The following is a 16872-nucleotide window of genomic DNA, read 5'->3' on the forward strand; positions in this document are numbered from 1 at the left end:
GTCTTTTACCACATTAACAAGAGACTATTGTCCGTTGTCAAAGTGGACAATAGCTTTCTTTAAAAAATGAGGACATTTCTGTGTCCCCAAACTTATGAACGGTAGTGTATGTAAGGAGTAACAAGGTGCTGCTGGCACTGACTGGTCCTACTGGTAGAATCCATGACGGTGTCCAGGCTGCGTCCCGTCAGGAGGAAGGCTTCCCCTGCCCCGCGTCGGGCCATGGAGGGGTTTGATGTCAAGACCAGCATTGGCATGAGTCAATATTGACTTATATCTGTTATTTCTAAATGTGTTTCATTGATGTCTTTGTATCACACTGTACACTTCATTGGGTCATCTACCTTTTTTGAGGCAACATTCTCAATATGGCCAATTCTCAATATTAACACGTCTGTCATTAATTAAAACATGAAATACCGATTGGATCAAGATTGTAATACAGCCCAACTATATCCTCCCCCCTCCATAACCAGACACATTGATCTGTTCACAGGAAGTGCAGAACGGGCGTCTCTTCCGCCTGCTGGCCAAACTGGGCACCATCAACGAGAGGCCAGAGTAAGTGTCTACTGGGGAACTGGTCTGGCTTAGCCATGCTGTCTTCTCTTGTAAAGCCTAACCACTAAGGTGTGCGTGCGTGTGTGTATGTGTGTGTTAGGTTTCAAAAGGACCCCTCGTGGTCTGAGACGGGCGACCGCTACCTGCTGAAGCTCTTCCGGGACCACCTGTTCCACCAGGTGACGGAGGCCGGGACGCCCTGGATTGACCTCAGTCACATCGTGTCCTGCCTCAACAAGGTCGGCTCTCTCTCTGTCTTTGTGTCTCTCTCTGTCTGTGTGACTCTAGGCAGTGTTACACTGCCAAGCCGATACGGTCTCGGCTTGGCACTTCCTGCAATTTCACTCTCTGGCCTGTGTAAAACCGAGGGGGTAAAATCCCCCTTCGTCAAGGAGCCGGCTTTCTTGGTTCACTGGAAAAGGCGACCTCTTGGAGTAGACCTCTTTAGAATAATTTGAATACTCAGAATGTTTTAATTGTTTTCTGATTCAAGATAGGGAAGGGCGATATGGCCTAAAATCCATATTGCTATATTCAATGCAGCCTCTTGCGGTAACGATATATATCACGATAGGGCTGGGCGATATGGGCCAAAATTAATATCTCGATATTTTTTTACTATATCTCGATACACAATATATATCTCGATATATTTTGAATCTCCTCTAGAGCACATCATAAATGCTCGATTCAACCATGTCTGGCATAATGTTACGTCAGTAATAATTCTAGTATTACTGAAACATAAGTCTGCATGTAGATTACATGAAACAACATATTGTTTAAACTCATCAGTGCTTTCTATTGGAACAATTTAGAACTTGCACATAAGAAAAGGAAAATCACAGCAAGTTAGATTTACCAACACAGCATTTATTCAAACCGTTAATTATTTATTAACAGTTTGAATAATAATTATTATATATACACTGCCAGACGAAGGATCCAGTGCTATTCTTTTTCGAAACCAAATCCTCAGTTTCCATCCTTTTTTCTCTCTCTGGCTGTTCTCACTCACCGGTGCGAGGTACACGACACACCTACAGCAGCGCGCCTTCCAGACTACGTCACACACGCGCGTCCATGAGAATCTCGTGGACTCGCAATGGGCGGGGGGAGTGAGTGTGTTTAGAGAGCCACCGGAAATCGCGAGAGAAGGGAACGCTGTGCGTTAAACAAACCCCGAGAAGCCCAATCCCTATGAGAGCTTCCCACGCTACGGCCATCAGGAGGCGCACAGAGCTTTTGGCCGTGATATTATATAAACAATTATATTATATATTATATTATTATATATAGAGCTCCGGGAGTCGCAAACGGCAACAATCACTTTCTCCTCCGTGCTGCAGTTCACCCCGGACTGCACTGCACCGAGTTTGACGGTTGAACGCTGGTTGGCTGTTACGTTACACACTCAGTGGCCACGCTGTTGAACGCTGATTGGCAGATACGCGTCTCTACGTTCACTTTGTATGAGATCTTGTCGCCCCGTCGCGTGAAAGCACAAAGAGTATGCCGGCGGCGGCAAAAAGAAACATTACGTGCCAATTTATATTCGATGTTCGCGATAGGGGCATTTTATACATCCCCTGGAGAACATCTCGCGATACATCGCATATATTCGATATATCGCCCAGCCCTATATCACGATATAAAAATCATAAAATAACCATTTCAGAACAGGTTACATAGATCCTGAGGAAAGCCAAAATGCTAAATGTATTTAAAAAAAAAAGAGATGTATAGTATGTTTTGAGAAAAAAAATTGTGCAACACTGATCATACAACATAATGTTGCAGATAAATAAAATTCAAGTACATTAGCTGCAGAGACTTTAACAAAGAAAAAGCATCAATTATTGGGTTTCTTTCTTTCAGTGAAAACCATTCTAAAAGGCACTACACTTAGTTTAAGTCCTTGGTTCTTAAATGCCACCCAAGATGCAAAGAACAGGAAAAACGGGTGTCATTTTAGTTAAAGTACAGACACTGTACTGACTTAGGGATGGGCATTATTAATTGATGATCGATCATTGATTGTTAAAGGTCCCATGACATGAAAATCTCAATTTATGAGGTTTTCTAACATAAATATGAGTTCCCCTAGCCTGCCTATGGTCCCCCAGTGGCTAAAACTTGCGTTTGGTGTAAAACGAGCACTAGCTGTTCTGCTCGCCTTTGGAAAAAACGGAGGCTCAAGCGCGCTGATTTGGAAATCTGTGCTCATGACGTCATGAGGAATCTCAGCTCCTCCCCTTACTCTGCCTGGCCCGCCCAGAGACGTTGGCCGGCCAATGAGACTCGACCGTGCGAGCGCCGTGTGTGTGTGTGTGTGTGTGTGTGTGTGTGTGTGTGTGTGTGTGTGTGTGTGTGTGTGTGTGTGTGTGTGTGTGTGTGTGTGTGTGTGTGTGTGTGTGTGTGTGTGTGTGTGTGTGTGTGTGTGTGTGTGTGTGTGAATACACACTGTAACGCAAGTGTTTCTTGTCGGTTCTTTGACGTGTCTTGTATTTCCACAACGAGACTGTCGTGGGGGTTATCTAAGCCATGGTTGAGAAGGAATTGGGGGAAAGGAACTTTGGTTTGACTCGCTGAAGTACATGAACTGCGACATGCCGCCGGTTGCCGCGAGGCACCATCGCCCGGCAGCGGGCAGCCGGCCGCAGGCAGCGCGCGGTTCAGTCGACTTCAGGTTGATGTGGAAGAACCAGAGACGTCGCAGAACCCGACAAAGTCGTTTGTGATTCATAATATCGTCTGGAGGCGCACACAATATGTTATATGATATAGATATCTATGTATTATATGATATTATTTAGATATAGAGCTCCAGGACTGTAACGCAAGTGTTGTACACTTCCTTGTTATTTGGATAACCGTTCTGCTGTTGGTGTGATGGCGCATAACACGTCTGGTATTTCTACAACGAGACTCGTATTGGGGGTTATCTCAGCCAAGGTTGAGAATGAATTGGGGGGGAAGGAACTTTGGCTTTGACTCCCTCAAGAACATGAACCACGACATGGAGGAGAAAGGGATTGTTGGCGGCGAATGTCTCCCGCTTGAGCCCCGCTGAGGGACCACCGCCGGAGGCGGAGGTGCATAAGCGCTGCCCGGCAAAGATCCCTTTCTCCTCCTTGTCGTGGTTCATGTTCTTGAGGGAGTCAAAGCCAAAGTTCCTTCCCCCAATTCATTCTCAACCTTGGCTGATATAACCCCCAATACGAGTCTCGTTGTAGAAATACCAGATACGAGAGTCCGACGTCACACCAACAGCAGAACGGTTATCCAAATAACAAGGAAGTGTACAACACTTGCGTTACAGTCCTGGAGCTCTATATCGAAATAATATCATATACATAGATATCTATATCATATAACATATTGTGTGCGCCTCCAGACGATATTATGAATCACAAACGACTTTGTCGGGTTCTGCGACGTCTCTGGTTCTTCCACTTTCACATCAACCTGAAGTCGACTGAACCGCGCGCTGCCTGCTGCCGGCTGCCCGCTGCCGGGCGATGGTGCCTCGCGGCAACCGGCGGCATGTCGCAGTTCATGTACTTCAGCGAGTCAAATCAAAGTTCCTTTCCCCCAATTCCTTCTCAACCATGGCTCAGATAACCCCCACGACAGTCTCGTTGTGGAAATACAAGACACGTCAAAGAACCGACAAGAAACACTTGCGTTACAGTGTGTGTATTCACATTGATGTGGACGTTGAAGAACCAGGAACGTCGGAGAACCCAACGCGGTCGTTTGAGATTCATAATATCGGCTCACACAGCTTTTGGCCGTGATAATATATATTATATGATATAGATATCTGTGTAGGCTATATGATAATATTTAGATATAGAGCTCCAGGACTCCCGTGTGTTCTAGAATATTTACAGAACACGGCTAAAGGCTGTGTGCGGCTCGCCATTGCGATACATCCACTGTAAACAGAGCGCATGGTGGCTGCAAGCTGCTCAGGGCCACACCCCCACCCTCCTCCTTGACACGCCCACCGAAACAGCGCATTTGGGGGAAGCTCAATGTGCGACTGGCTCGGAGTGGCTGTAACTCTGCACCACGGCTGAATTTAGGGAACGTCTTTGAATACTGTGTTAGTTGCCCACTAATACCTATATTAAAGAATACATAAAATAGCATGTCATGGGACCTTTAAGAATTTTGTCGATCACGTGATATTTTTTACTGATCAAAAGGAGGTTGTGTTCCATAGTGTGAGAGCGGAACAGCCAAGCCGTTGCTTGTCTGTTTAAGACAGATTTGTCTTTTTGAATTGTTTCCTGTGTTGATTGCGCACTAAACGAGTTCGGGCCCTTGGTGCGGACCTTTTGGGCTGCTGCGAATACAAACCATGGAACTCGGGAACGGACCAAACAGCCGGTCCCAGACCCATCCGGAGAGCTCGTCTCGGAGTCGTTGCTCAACATGGAGCAAAGAGAAGACGGAACATCTATTGGATAATTGGGTCCAATATCCGAAAGACATTCCGTCTCCTCTTTGCTCCATGTTGAGCCACGACTCAATTTCACCCGACGGTCCGACAAAAGCACGTTAAAAGTATGCTGGAAAATATATATTAAAATGCCGATGCATTTAACACATTCCGAGTCAGGATGAGGGAGAAGGAGTTGGACCGGTCCGCAGATCAATGTTTATCACGCTGGATATCCATGATGGTTTACTTTCATCGGCGCTCTCTCCCCCCCTTTGTTGACCTTTAACGCACCCCGCTCCAGACCTTTTTGTCCAATGATTTAACGTTCTTTGCACACATGCGGGTTTGTTGACAAATTCTGGCACTGTTGTGAAAATTGCAATGTGAAATGGAACCTCACCGCACCAAACCAAAAATTAATCATTGTATTTTGCTTCATCAACATGCATTATCGTGATAGAGCGATAGCATTGAAATCTCTATTGTTGGCCTATTTTTATCGTGTATATCGTTTATATCGTGCCTGACTAATTCATGACACTCGCATGCAAGAATGAGTATACATCTGAGTGTAGGCTACATACACAATCTACTTTTTAAGTGCAAAAACTGCAACATATTCTTTATTTTGCTGTCCACTTGTTTTTTATCCCGACGAAAGTCTCGTACTCTGGTACTGTCTTGTATCTTTCCCCGTCTTCGTTTGTGACTGCATCACCTTCTCTCCCATGATGGTCAGGAGCTCACAGATTTCCCCGTCGCTCCAGTTAGAACTACACATGTTAATCGCTGCGTTGTCTAATCGTATTTACATCAAAATGAAACCCCCAATATGTGTAGGGTCTGAGAGGGTATATTGGGTTGAGAAATCAAGCCGGTATATTATCTCGGTCAGTGTACATGCACAGACCATGCCGGGAAAATGGCGGGCATAAGAGGGGCATAAAGGGTAGCAGAAAAACGTTTTCTCTTTCTGTGTGTGTGTGTGTGTGTGTGTGTGTTAGGGGTGTAACAATACATGTATTGAACCGAATCGGTGCCGACGTCACGGTTCGGTTTATGGATTTACAAAGCATACAATTAAATAAAACTGGCATGCGATTAATTAATGAAATGCGGAACTAATGTTAGATACTCAAGTTATCTCAGCCATGGTTGAGAAGGAATTGGCGGAAAGGAACTTTGGCCTTGACTCCCTGAAGTACATGAACCGTGACATGGAGGAGAAAGGGATTATTGCCCGCGATTGTCTTCCGCCGGAGCCGGCTGCCTGCTGCCCGCTTCCGAGGCAACTCGGCGCTGCCCACTGCGGGGCTCCGGCGGGAGACAATCGAGGTCAACAATCGAGGGCAACAATCCCTTTCAACTCCATGTCGCAGTTCAGTCTACTTCAGACTGTTGTGGAAGTTGAAGAACCACAGACGTCGGAGGACCCAATGCAGTCGTTTGAGATTCAAAATATCGTCTGGAAGTGCACACAGCTTTTGGCTGTGATAATATATATTATATTATAATGATGTAGATATCCATGTATAATATATTATTTATATTTAGAGCTCCTGTTCTAGAAAATTTACAGAACAAGGCCATAAGCTGTGTACGCCTCGCCATTGCTATACATCCACTGTAAACAGAGCGCATGGTTCCGTGGCCGAAAGCTGCTCAGGGCCACACCCCCACCCTCCACCCTGACCAGCCTCTAAAAAACGGCACATTTGTAGAAAGCTCATTATGGGACTGGCTCGTAGTGGCTGTAATTCTGTACTTTGCACTTTCTTAAATAAGACATGCTGCATTTTCAGTTTTATAACTGATTGTCTTATTTTGTTTACAAGTTCCGGGTGGAGTCTGGAGATGAGGTGGGGTACTTATTGTTTACTATTAACATCTTAGATTACACAGTTCAGGCTGTATGACACTAGGTGGTACAACCTGAGACATGCACAAAAAAAAAGAATTGCCTTCTGCACTTTTCCTTTTCTTTTCACTTCATTGTACTGAACTCGTACCGAACCGTGATGTCTGAACCGAGGTATGAACCGAACCGTGACTTCAGTGTGTCGTTATACCCCTAGTTTGTGTGTGTGTGTGTACCTTCTTATTGTCACGGTTAGCCCCCCCCTAACCTCCAGCCCTCTCCTCCCCGTCTGTGTGCCCTGCAGCTCGACGCGGGCGTGCCAGAGAAGATCAGCCTGGTGTCGCGCGACGAGAAGAGTGTGCTGGTAGTGACCTACTCCGACCTGAAGCGCTGCTTCGACAGCACCTTCCAGGAGCTGCAGGGGGCGGCCACCGGGCCCCTGTAGCGGCCCGACCCCTCCAGGCCCTCAGGGGCCCCCTGGTCCCGGAGCACACTGTTGCACTACGCTGGATGACCCGGCTGGTGGGGATGAACCATCAGCGTGGCCAGGGAGGGGGGGCGGGGTGCAGAACTCAGTCACATACACTGACGCTGGCCGCCCGAGGCTTTTCTAAAGTGTCTTTTTTAGTTTCTTAAACCCCACAGCTGAGAAATTTTGGAGAAACAAAAAAGGCAAAAAAATTGGACACATGTGGAAGCTGTGATCATGTACCTTTTCTTTGATCCGGGGAACAAACATTGAGAAACAAACTTTGTGGTTTTGGACATTTTTTCCTGCTTTTATCGTTTGTTTCTATATTTGGGGTTTATTTTCTGCAGAGGATGCACTAAGGTTTTAATTTTTTTGGTTGAATCTCTTGGTTATTTTTTTATGACATGTGCGCGTGGCCTACATGGTGTACAGACGGCTGGTTTATGACACGGACATCAACATGAAATGGAACAGAGGATTTAGACAAGGACAAAAATGAACAACCAATCCAATGCCATCTTTCAACTGATGGCATCCCTCTTCCGACCAGGGGAACCACACCAATGTTTTTGTGACGCACTAGGGCACGCCACTCAATGGCTATCATGGGAGGGCGCTTTATTTCCTTCATTTTTAAGGGCCAACTGATCCCCGTCCCGGCAGTTGGTTCCTTCCTCCTGAAGAAACATGACAAACCACTGGACTGGGGGGGAGGCGGGGCATGTTAGCAAACATGGATTTGACTGCTTAGTTACAGTGAAATGAGATGGCTGGGGCAGCTGTGTGTGTGTGTGTGTGTGTGTGTGTGTGTGTGTGTGTGTGTGTGTGTGTGTGTGTGTGTGTGTGTGTGTGTGTGTGTGTGTGTGTGTGTGTGTGTGTGTGTGTGTGTGTGTGTGTGTGTGTGCGTCTCTGGAGGCGTCCACCAGACCGCCTCCCCATGGTTCCGTTCGTCCTCCCCTTGCCTTCCCCCATCTCTCTCTCCTCTACCTCCTCTTCCCTCTCCTCTCCTGCAGCCATTTTGTATTTTTTTTTTTTGTATCGCGACACAAGTATTCCTTTCCTCTTCCGGGGCATTCCGGGTCCTCTCCTGCTTTTTGAGGACGAGGATTTTATTTTTGGTAAATTCCCCCTCTTTTTGCTCAACTGTTGTACTGGGATTGGGGAGAGTAGGAGTGCAAATGTCTTGGTGGCCCCTCCCCCTTCCAGTAAACAACTGTTGATTCTGTGGACCAATTCCTGCGAGGGGAGGGGCTGTGGACATGGGGGGTGGGGTGGATGATGAAAGGATAAAAAGGGGACGCCAACGATTACGTTTTATTTGGACTTTTTAATGATCATGAGGTAAAAACTGCTGGAGACTGTATGGTAACACCCCCCCCAAACCTCCTTATTCGGGGCTGCCTGTCCCCATGGTGACCCATCTGTCAGGTGGGAGGGGCCTCCATGTGATGAGATCTTGACCCTCACTCTGATGGCTTTGGTTTTTCTCAGGATGATTGACAGCTGGAGGGGACCAGTGACTGAATGTGTTTGGCCGTCACTGGTCGCCCTTTTGTTTTGCTCCAGTCAGGCGAGCTCCAGTGGAGAGGGCGGGACCTCTTGGTGTGTAAGTGAAGAGGCTGTCCGAGGTGGAGGCGGTTTGGACACCATGTTGTCTTTAAGCACAGTTCCACGGGAGTAGAGGGCCATGAGTTGGTTCCGATTTAATTTTTCTCCCTCTGACTGAAAGAATCTTGTTGGTAAGGTAAAACATTATGGGTTTATACCTCAAGACGGTCCACTGGACTGGGAAGACGTTTCTCCTTCCAATCCAACCATGTTTAACATCTCCTGCTTTCTCTGCACCCTCTACCGCTTTAAGTTGAGTGAAGGTCTTAGAAAAGGACTACTGGGAAGGTCTTTCTCTTCCGTTTTAAATCAAGAGACAACCGGTAAAAGGCCTTTCTTCAAGGTCATTGGTTGTGTTTTCCCGCCGCTTTTGAGAGACTTTAATGAAGGGAAAGAACCGTGCTTACAGACAACCTGTGGAGTCGGCATTGTTGGATCATGTAATTCTTCCTCGGTTTTAGTGAAATTACTCAACAAAATAAATATTTTTGTGAATGTGGTGCTCTAGAACACACACACCTCTTCCACGTCACAACACACACACATCTCTTCCACGTCACCACACACACACACACACACACACACACACACACACACCTCTTCCACGTCACAACACTCCAGCAGAAATGTGTGGTTACCTTCGGTCAAGTCCCACACGCCTACAATCACCATCAAAGTATCGTTATTTTGTTTCCCCTCTTTTGTTCATTGTTTCAAATTTTGCAATATTTGTGTGTACAGCAGTATTTTAATAAAGAATACCAAAAACTGATCCCCAGGGTGGACTTCTAAATTGTCATGTGGAAAACATGTAATAGATTCTAAGCATGCTTGAGCTAGAAGCCTTGCCTCTACTTTCTTTTAATGCCAGGCAGGTTGGAGAAGTCTGCCATTTTAAAATAATCCAACCAAGAAATGCCTTCCCTCCACAGCCACTCCCCACAACACGTGACTAGACCACTTTGTTAAGTTTAGGTCCCAGCATTTGATCAGTCTGTTGCCTTTTGGTTGTTAAGAGAATGTCAACCTTGCCTAAAGAGCTGCATGAATGTAATCGCTAAGGAAATGGTTCTTGTGTGAGGTAAATGAGTGATATTTGGTTTGGAGAACAGAATTGAAGTCCAGAATAAAGTGAGCAGGATGATTCTATGGCCGTCCTCAAGGAGCCTGGAGGAGGCCCCCAGGTAGATGTCTGAAGTTAGAGGGCTGTTTCATGCACAAAAACATAACACTCAATCAAATGCTGAACACAGATTTTATTATACTGTATTTGTCAATTTAATTAATAACTCAACTGAACATTGCATATTAAAATGCATTCATGTGTACAAAACATTTATGTATTGTATTCATAACTAACTCTCCTACATATATTTTATGTAGGATTTAATTTCTTCCAGCATATGGATATAGATGAAGCCTACAAACTATTTCATACAAACTACTTAAGTAGTATAGGTACCAGTGAAGTAAATATAACACTAGCATACAAGTCTGCTAAATAACAAGAAGTAGCTAGTCCAGGAATTGGTGTGCTAAATAAAGAGTGCTATATAGCAATAATGTGGTGCTCTGTAGTGTCCAGTGAAACACGCCAAGTACAGTACAGTAGTCTATTGGCTGCTCTTGGAAAGGGTTGGTTGAGTGCCTTGTTGTAGCATCAGGATAAAGTTCAGTGTAAATATAATGCGCTAGCATTTGAGCACTGGTGGTATGAAAGAAACCGCTATTTATATTACTTTCTATATCTGCCCTCAAAGCTTTGTGTATTTCTACCATAGACTTTTTCTTTTTGTCAAGGTTTTACAAATTGAAAAGTCGTGTTTACATTTTGTGTAGGAACTTTAAGAGGGTAGATAATGAGGTAGGCAAAGAAACGCAAAAAAAACAAAGATACTATGTAATAAAATAAAAGTTTGAACATGGTGTTACATAAAAACAGAATCGTATAATATAGGGAACAATAGACCAAACAAAAGATTACATCCACTTATTTCAATTTTCACTTTTTACATTTCAATTTCACTGCAGCGGCGCTAAATTGAAAGGAAGGTATCGATGTGAAGAGTTTGAAGAGAAGACGTGTTTTAACAAGGCTGAGGACCTCCTTCAGACACCTGGGGATGCTAGGCAGAAGGGTAGAGGAACACCGAGTGGTAGTCTGGTGGAGGGTCGCCCTCCATCTCCTCCTCCTCTTCCTCCTCCTCTTCCTCCTCAGGCGCCCTATCGCACGGCAGGACTGATGGCTCATTGTCATGGCGACCCGTGATGTCACGTCTCGGGTCCCCTGGCACCCGACGCCCTGGGAACTTGGAGTAGGTGAAGAACCTGCATGTGCACACACACAAACACCCACATATGCTCAGGTTTATTTCACCCCCCCTTCATTGCAAGACCAAGGGCTTCCCAGGCCCACAGGGTGTAGAGAAGGGGTCTGCTGGGGCGAGGGGTGGGTCAGCAGTGCTCTGGGAGCCAGGGGATGGTTCAGGGCTCCACTACCTGCTGTGTTCCTGGCTCTTCACGGGGCTCCAAGCCAGACTTTGGAGCTCCTCTGAGGGGAGAACCATGCCGCTGTCCCCCTGCTCCTCCTGTGGACACACACACACACACACTCATTAATACACACACACACACACACACACACACACACACACACACACACACACACACACACTCATTAATACACAAAAATATACACATAAACACATGCACAGACACATTTATATACAGCACACGCACAGAAATCATGTCTGCATTGGTGCAGGGGACAATACCACTGTGTGTGTGTGTGTGCATGTGGTGTTATTACATCAGGACTTGTTGGTTCCTTGTAAGGTAGCTCTTCGAAGGTCTGAAGTAGCGCCATATTCCTCATGTAACTGAAGAAAAATAACATGGTTACTTTGATTATACAGGCTTTGTAAAAAGGTCTTCTCACTTTTTTCATTGATATTTTCTGTACTTGGCTGTCTCTAACATCTGCTGCAGCAGCCTTAGCTCCACAACCCTTTCCAACAACGATTTTACAGTTTAAAAAGGATAGGGTGAGGTATCTGTACACATGTGTTTGCCAGTGTCACCCAGATACAGAGTTAGCCACCACCCTCTCCCACCTCTCCTACTTATTGAATGTTGTACGTGGCACTTATACTATACATACTTAGTTACAGTACTTAGTTGTGTAGCATCTTATCCTAGCTATCATTGTTGTATACCAGGAATTGTCTAAATAAGTGATAAGTGAGTTAGTGCTTGGCCATTGCTTCTATGAACATCCTTCCTGTACCGACAGAGGGATATATTGTGATTACTCCTTCTGACAAATGTTCTTATTGTAAGTCGCTTTGGATAAAAGCGTGAATACCCTAAATGTAAATGTTCTACAGAAAAATGGGGTAATCCAAATACATTGTCGTGCTTCCAGAAGGGGAGTCGCTGGGTTAGCATTAAAAGTGTCTTCCCCTCACATGCACAGAAGCTAGGCTACTGTGCCTCTCAATGGCTAACAGAAAGAGAAAGCTTAGCCAGCCAGCTCCTCTTCTGGACGCACAATGAGGAATAAGGTATTAAACTCCTCTGAATCTGGGAAAGAATCCAAACGCCAATTAACAGATATCTCGGTGTATGGCTTTAATTAACTCGACACAATTTTCTGAGTGGTTCACTTTAGTGTTGGTGCTCAACATATAATCAACATAGAACACATAATACACAAATGCTAAAATATCTAATCTATATCCAATCTGCACCACTGTAAATCAAATGTATTAATACGAACAAAGTAATGAAGACGAGTCTTCAACTTAAAGAGAGATGAAGAAGCTCCCGGGTCCCTCTCAGGGCCAACCCAGTAGGTCTGAGGGGGCCCTCCCCCTCAGGGCCCAGCGGTCTGAGGGGGCCCTCCCCCTCAGGGCCGACCCAGCGGTCTGAGAGGTGAGCTCCCCTACCTGAGGTTGGTGACTGCGTGTAGCGGCTGGTTGGTCAGAAGCCTCTCCGCCTGGCTGACGACCCCGTCTCCACGGGCGAAGCTCCCGAGGGGAATGTAGTCCTTACCGTCCTTGGGAGAGTCAGCACAGAGACAGCGTCCTCAGACCATAGGGGTGATGTGTGTGTGAGAGGCTCAACCGTATGTGTAGCGTCTTTAGTAATATTTTGGGTGTGTATGTATGCGTGTTCGAGAGTGTGTGTGTGTCTGAGTATTTGTGTGTGTGTGTTTGTGTGTTGGATTGAGTGTGAGTGTGAGTATGTGTGTGTGTATGTGTGTGTGTGTGTTGGATTGAGTGTGAGTGTGTGTGTGTGTGTGTGTGTGTGACTGGTCTGACCTCCTGAACCCTTGCCTGTAGCAGGTCTCCAAGTGTTCCCACTAGGTCTGTGAATGTTGGTCGGTCTGTTGGGTTAGCCTCCCAGCATGTCAGCATGGTGCTGTAACTGTACACAAACCAACATGCACACACAAAGTCACATAATTAGTACAATAATGGATTATAAACGTATTCAATAGACTTTGTTGAATACAACATTCCAAAGCTGTACATTTCCGTTCTACAGACTGCAAAGGGGAGATAAAGGGTTGTTGTCCTCATGTTCTGATTGGTCCTGTCGGTTGTGGCTGAACCACGAGGACAGACACGTCACATGACTCTGATGACCTCATCCACCCACATGTCAGGGGTGCTGTAGTCTGGCGCCCGCATGCGCGTCCCCGCCTTCAGCCGGTGGCAGAACTCCTCATCGATGTGGAGACCGGGGTACGGAGCCGCTCCTGGGACACGCACGCACGCACACAGACACACACAAACACATACACACGCAGAGGTTATAACGGCTGTTGTATGATGTAATGATGTATCAATCTTTTCTTGAATGTTAAACATTGGTCGGTTTTTCTTGTTGTTGGTTGTTAGCATACACACGCACACACACGCACACACACACACACACACACACACACACACACACACACACACACACACACACACACACACACACACACACACACACACACACACACACACACACACACACACACACACATGCACACACGCACAAGCACACTGTGTGTACCCAGAGAGAAGATCTCCCACAGCAGGACCCCGTAGGACCACACGTCGCTCTGGGCGGTGAACACTTTGTCGAAGATGGCCTCAGGGGACATCCACTTAAGAGGGAGGCGCGCCTGCTCGACCAATCACAGGACAGAACAGGAGAGGCGAGACACAGGAGGGAAACGTTTCAAATGGAGTCAAATCCCAGATGAAAGTATGACTGATATGGCTCCATATATGTGTCGGTACTGCGTTGTAAATGACTGGGTCAGGGTTTTCCATACCGGTCCCCTCTTTACAACCTAAGCTGCCTGAATTTCATCCTATAAAAAAAACAATTGACTATTAAAGCAGAACATCGATACATTAGTACAAATAAAGCTTACATATCTAAGATTTAACGTTTTATTTGATTGTTCCTGTTCCTTAATGTGTTGTCTCTGCACTGTCTTAACCCCACCTGCCTGCTCCATATTAGACCTCTGAAGAATAAGTCCCGCCTCTGAACCTCCCGGTTCCCTCAGTCAAATGTCAATGGGAGATCACATGGGGTTTAGAATGACCGTACTTAACAAACTCTGTAGGTGGCCAACAATTATAAGCTGCGTCACGTTTTGAACTACACACTTTTACCATACACATTTGAGAGAGGGAACAGGAGGCTCTGAGGCGGGACTTATTCTTCAGAGGTCTATGACCTGTCTCTGTACTGTCTAACCCCTGCCTGCTCCTTAGATAAGCGGTCTCTGCATTGTCTTCCCCCATACCTGCTCCTTAATGACCTGTCTCCTCTGTGCTCTCTAACCCCTGCCTAGGCTCTCTCTGCTATCTGAATTTATTCACAGTCCCTTCAGATGAAAGCGTGTGCTACATGATAAATAGGATGTGATAAGTGAAAGTAGCAGGTGTGCGTAGGGGCCGTCATTTTGGCGCCGGTTGGAAGCAGGAAGCAGGCTGTGTCGGTGCTCACTTCTCTGTTAACTAGCCGAGGTCAGAAGTGGTACATGTTCACTAGGGTTCACCCTCACTAGGGTTCACCCTCACCAGGGTTCACAACCTAAGCTGCCTGAATTTCATCCTATAAAATAAACAATCGACTTCTTCTATTCAAGCAGAACATCGATACATTAGTACAAATAAAGCTTATATATCTAAGATTTAACGTTTTATTTGATTGTTCCTGCTCCTTAATGTGTTGTCTCTGCACTATCTTAACCCCACTTGCCTGCTCCATATTAGACCTCTGAAGAATAAGTCCCGCTCTGAGGCGGGACTTATTCTTCAGAGGCCTGGTGAGGGTGATCCCTGGTGATCCCTCACCAGGGATCACCCTCACCAGGGTTCACTCTCACTAGGGTTCACCCTCACTAGGGTTCACTCTCACTAGGGTTCAGTCTCACTATGCCATGGGGCTAGGTGTGTGGCTCAGGACAGAAAGACTCACGTCCCCCGTGCGGACGTAATGGGGGTCTCGGTAGAGTTCCCGGGCCAGGCCGAAGTCACAGATCTTCACCACCTGGTCCTCAGACAGCAGGACGTTCCTGGCCGCTAGGTCTCTGTGGATACACTGTTAACACACAGCCACTGTTATAACAGCCACACATACACACTGTTAACACACACATACAAACTGTTAACACACACACATACATACTGTTAACACACACACATACACACACTGTTACTACACACACACATACACACTGTTAACACACACACACATAGTTACTACACACACACATACACACTGTAAACACACACACACACACACACACACACACACACACACACACACACACACACATACACACACTGTTACTACACACACACATACACACTGTAAACACACACACACACACGCACACACACACACACACACACACACACACACACACACACACACACACACACACACACACACACACACACACACACACACACACACACACACACACACACACACACATAAACACAAACACAGGGCTGGACCTTGCGGGAGGAGAGGAATTCCATGCCACGGGCCACCTGGAAGCTGAAGGAGATGAGGTCCTCCAGCAGCAGGGGGGAGCTGCAGCACTCTGCTGAGAGAGAGAGAGAGAGAGAGAGAGAGAGAGAGAGAGAGAGAGAGAGAGAGAGAGAGAGAGAGAGAGAGAGAGAGAGAGAGAGAGAGAGAGAGAGAGAGAGAGACAACAATTGCACTATTGCACACATCCTCCATAATGTAAATACTGTGTATTTAGAGTGTATCTTTAATAAGTCTGTTTATACAAGATACTGTAATTTTTGCTGAATTCTTTACTTTTTAAAGTACTTTTATAGTATAACATTTGATATTTATAGATATTTTGTAGTTAACGGTTTGTACTTACTATATTATTATAATATATACCTTACCTTTTTACTTTTTTATTTTATAACGCTGTTTATTTTATTGTTCACCTGCTTTGGCAATTCAAATGTATATTTCTCATGCCAATAAAGCTTCTTTGAATTGAATTGAATTGAATTGAGAGAGAGAGAGAGAGAGAGAGAGAGAGAGAGAGAGAGAGAGAGAGAGAGAGAGAGAGACAGAGACAGAGAGAGAGAGAGAGAGAGAGAGAGAGAGAGAGAGAGAGAGAGAGAGAGAGAGAGAGAGAGAGAGAGAGAGAGAGAGAGAGAGAGGATGGGGCCTACCCTGGTCAGGCTGCTTTCCCGGCCCTGAAGATGAGCCTCTGCTCCGGGTCCCGGGGCCAGCGCCTGACCCCTGCCCTGCCCCGGGCCCGGCCTGGTCCTTGGGGAGGAGGGCAGGCCGGCTGGGGCGTCCAGGCTGCAGGGAGACCACATATACGTTTATATCATCCTTACAGCCCTGGAGGCTATGACTGCTGGACTCAAC

The 16872-nt window shown here is 46.1% G+C and overlaps 2 protein-coding genes across 2 annotated transcripts in view; one reads left to right on the plus strand and one right to left on the minus strand.

Moving 5' to 3' along the window:
- Positions 1 to 9724, plus strand: part of pan3 (poly(A) specific ribonuclease subunit PAN3) — a 32267-nt gene extending 22543 nt beyond the window's left edge. Inside the window, exons 16-18 of the mRNA XM_060044560.1 lie at positions 497 to 561; positions 662 to 800; positions 7177 to 9724. Of these exons, the coding sequence (XP_059900543.1) occupies positions 497 to 561; positions 662 to 800; positions 7177 to 7317 (345 nt within the window). The 3' untranslated portion in view covers positions 7318 to 9724. The remainder of the gene's footprint in view (positions 1 to 496; positions 562 to 661; positions 801 to 7176) is intronic.
- flt1 (fms related receptor tyrosine kinase 1) overlaps positions 8135 to 16872 on the minus strand; it is a 41876-nt gene continuing 33138 nt past the window's right edge. The window contains 11 exon segments of the mRNA XM_060045730.1: positions 8135 to 9498; positions 9536 to 11280; positions 11452 to 11540; positions 11762 to 11831; positions 12900 to 13009; positions 13275 to 13380; positions 13615 to 13714; positions 14017 to 14128; positions 15442 to 15564; positions 15987 to 16078; positions 16671 to 16803. Coding sequence (XP_059901713.1) covers positions 11079 to 11280; positions 11452 to 11540; positions 11762 to 11831; positions 12900 to 13009; positions 13275 to 13380; positions 13615 to 13714; positions 14017 to 14128; positions 15442 to 15564; positions 15987 to 16078; positions 16671 to 16803 — 1137 coding nt within the window. The 3' untranslated portion in view covers positions 8135 to 9498; positions 9536 to 11078.

This window comes from Gadus macrocephalus, chromosome 23, assembly GCF_031168955.1.
Source record: "Gadus macrocephalus chromosome 23, ASM3116895v1".
Lineage (NCBI taxonomy): Eukaryota > Metazoa > Chordata > Actinopteri > Gadiformes > Gadidae > Gadus > Gadus macrocephalus.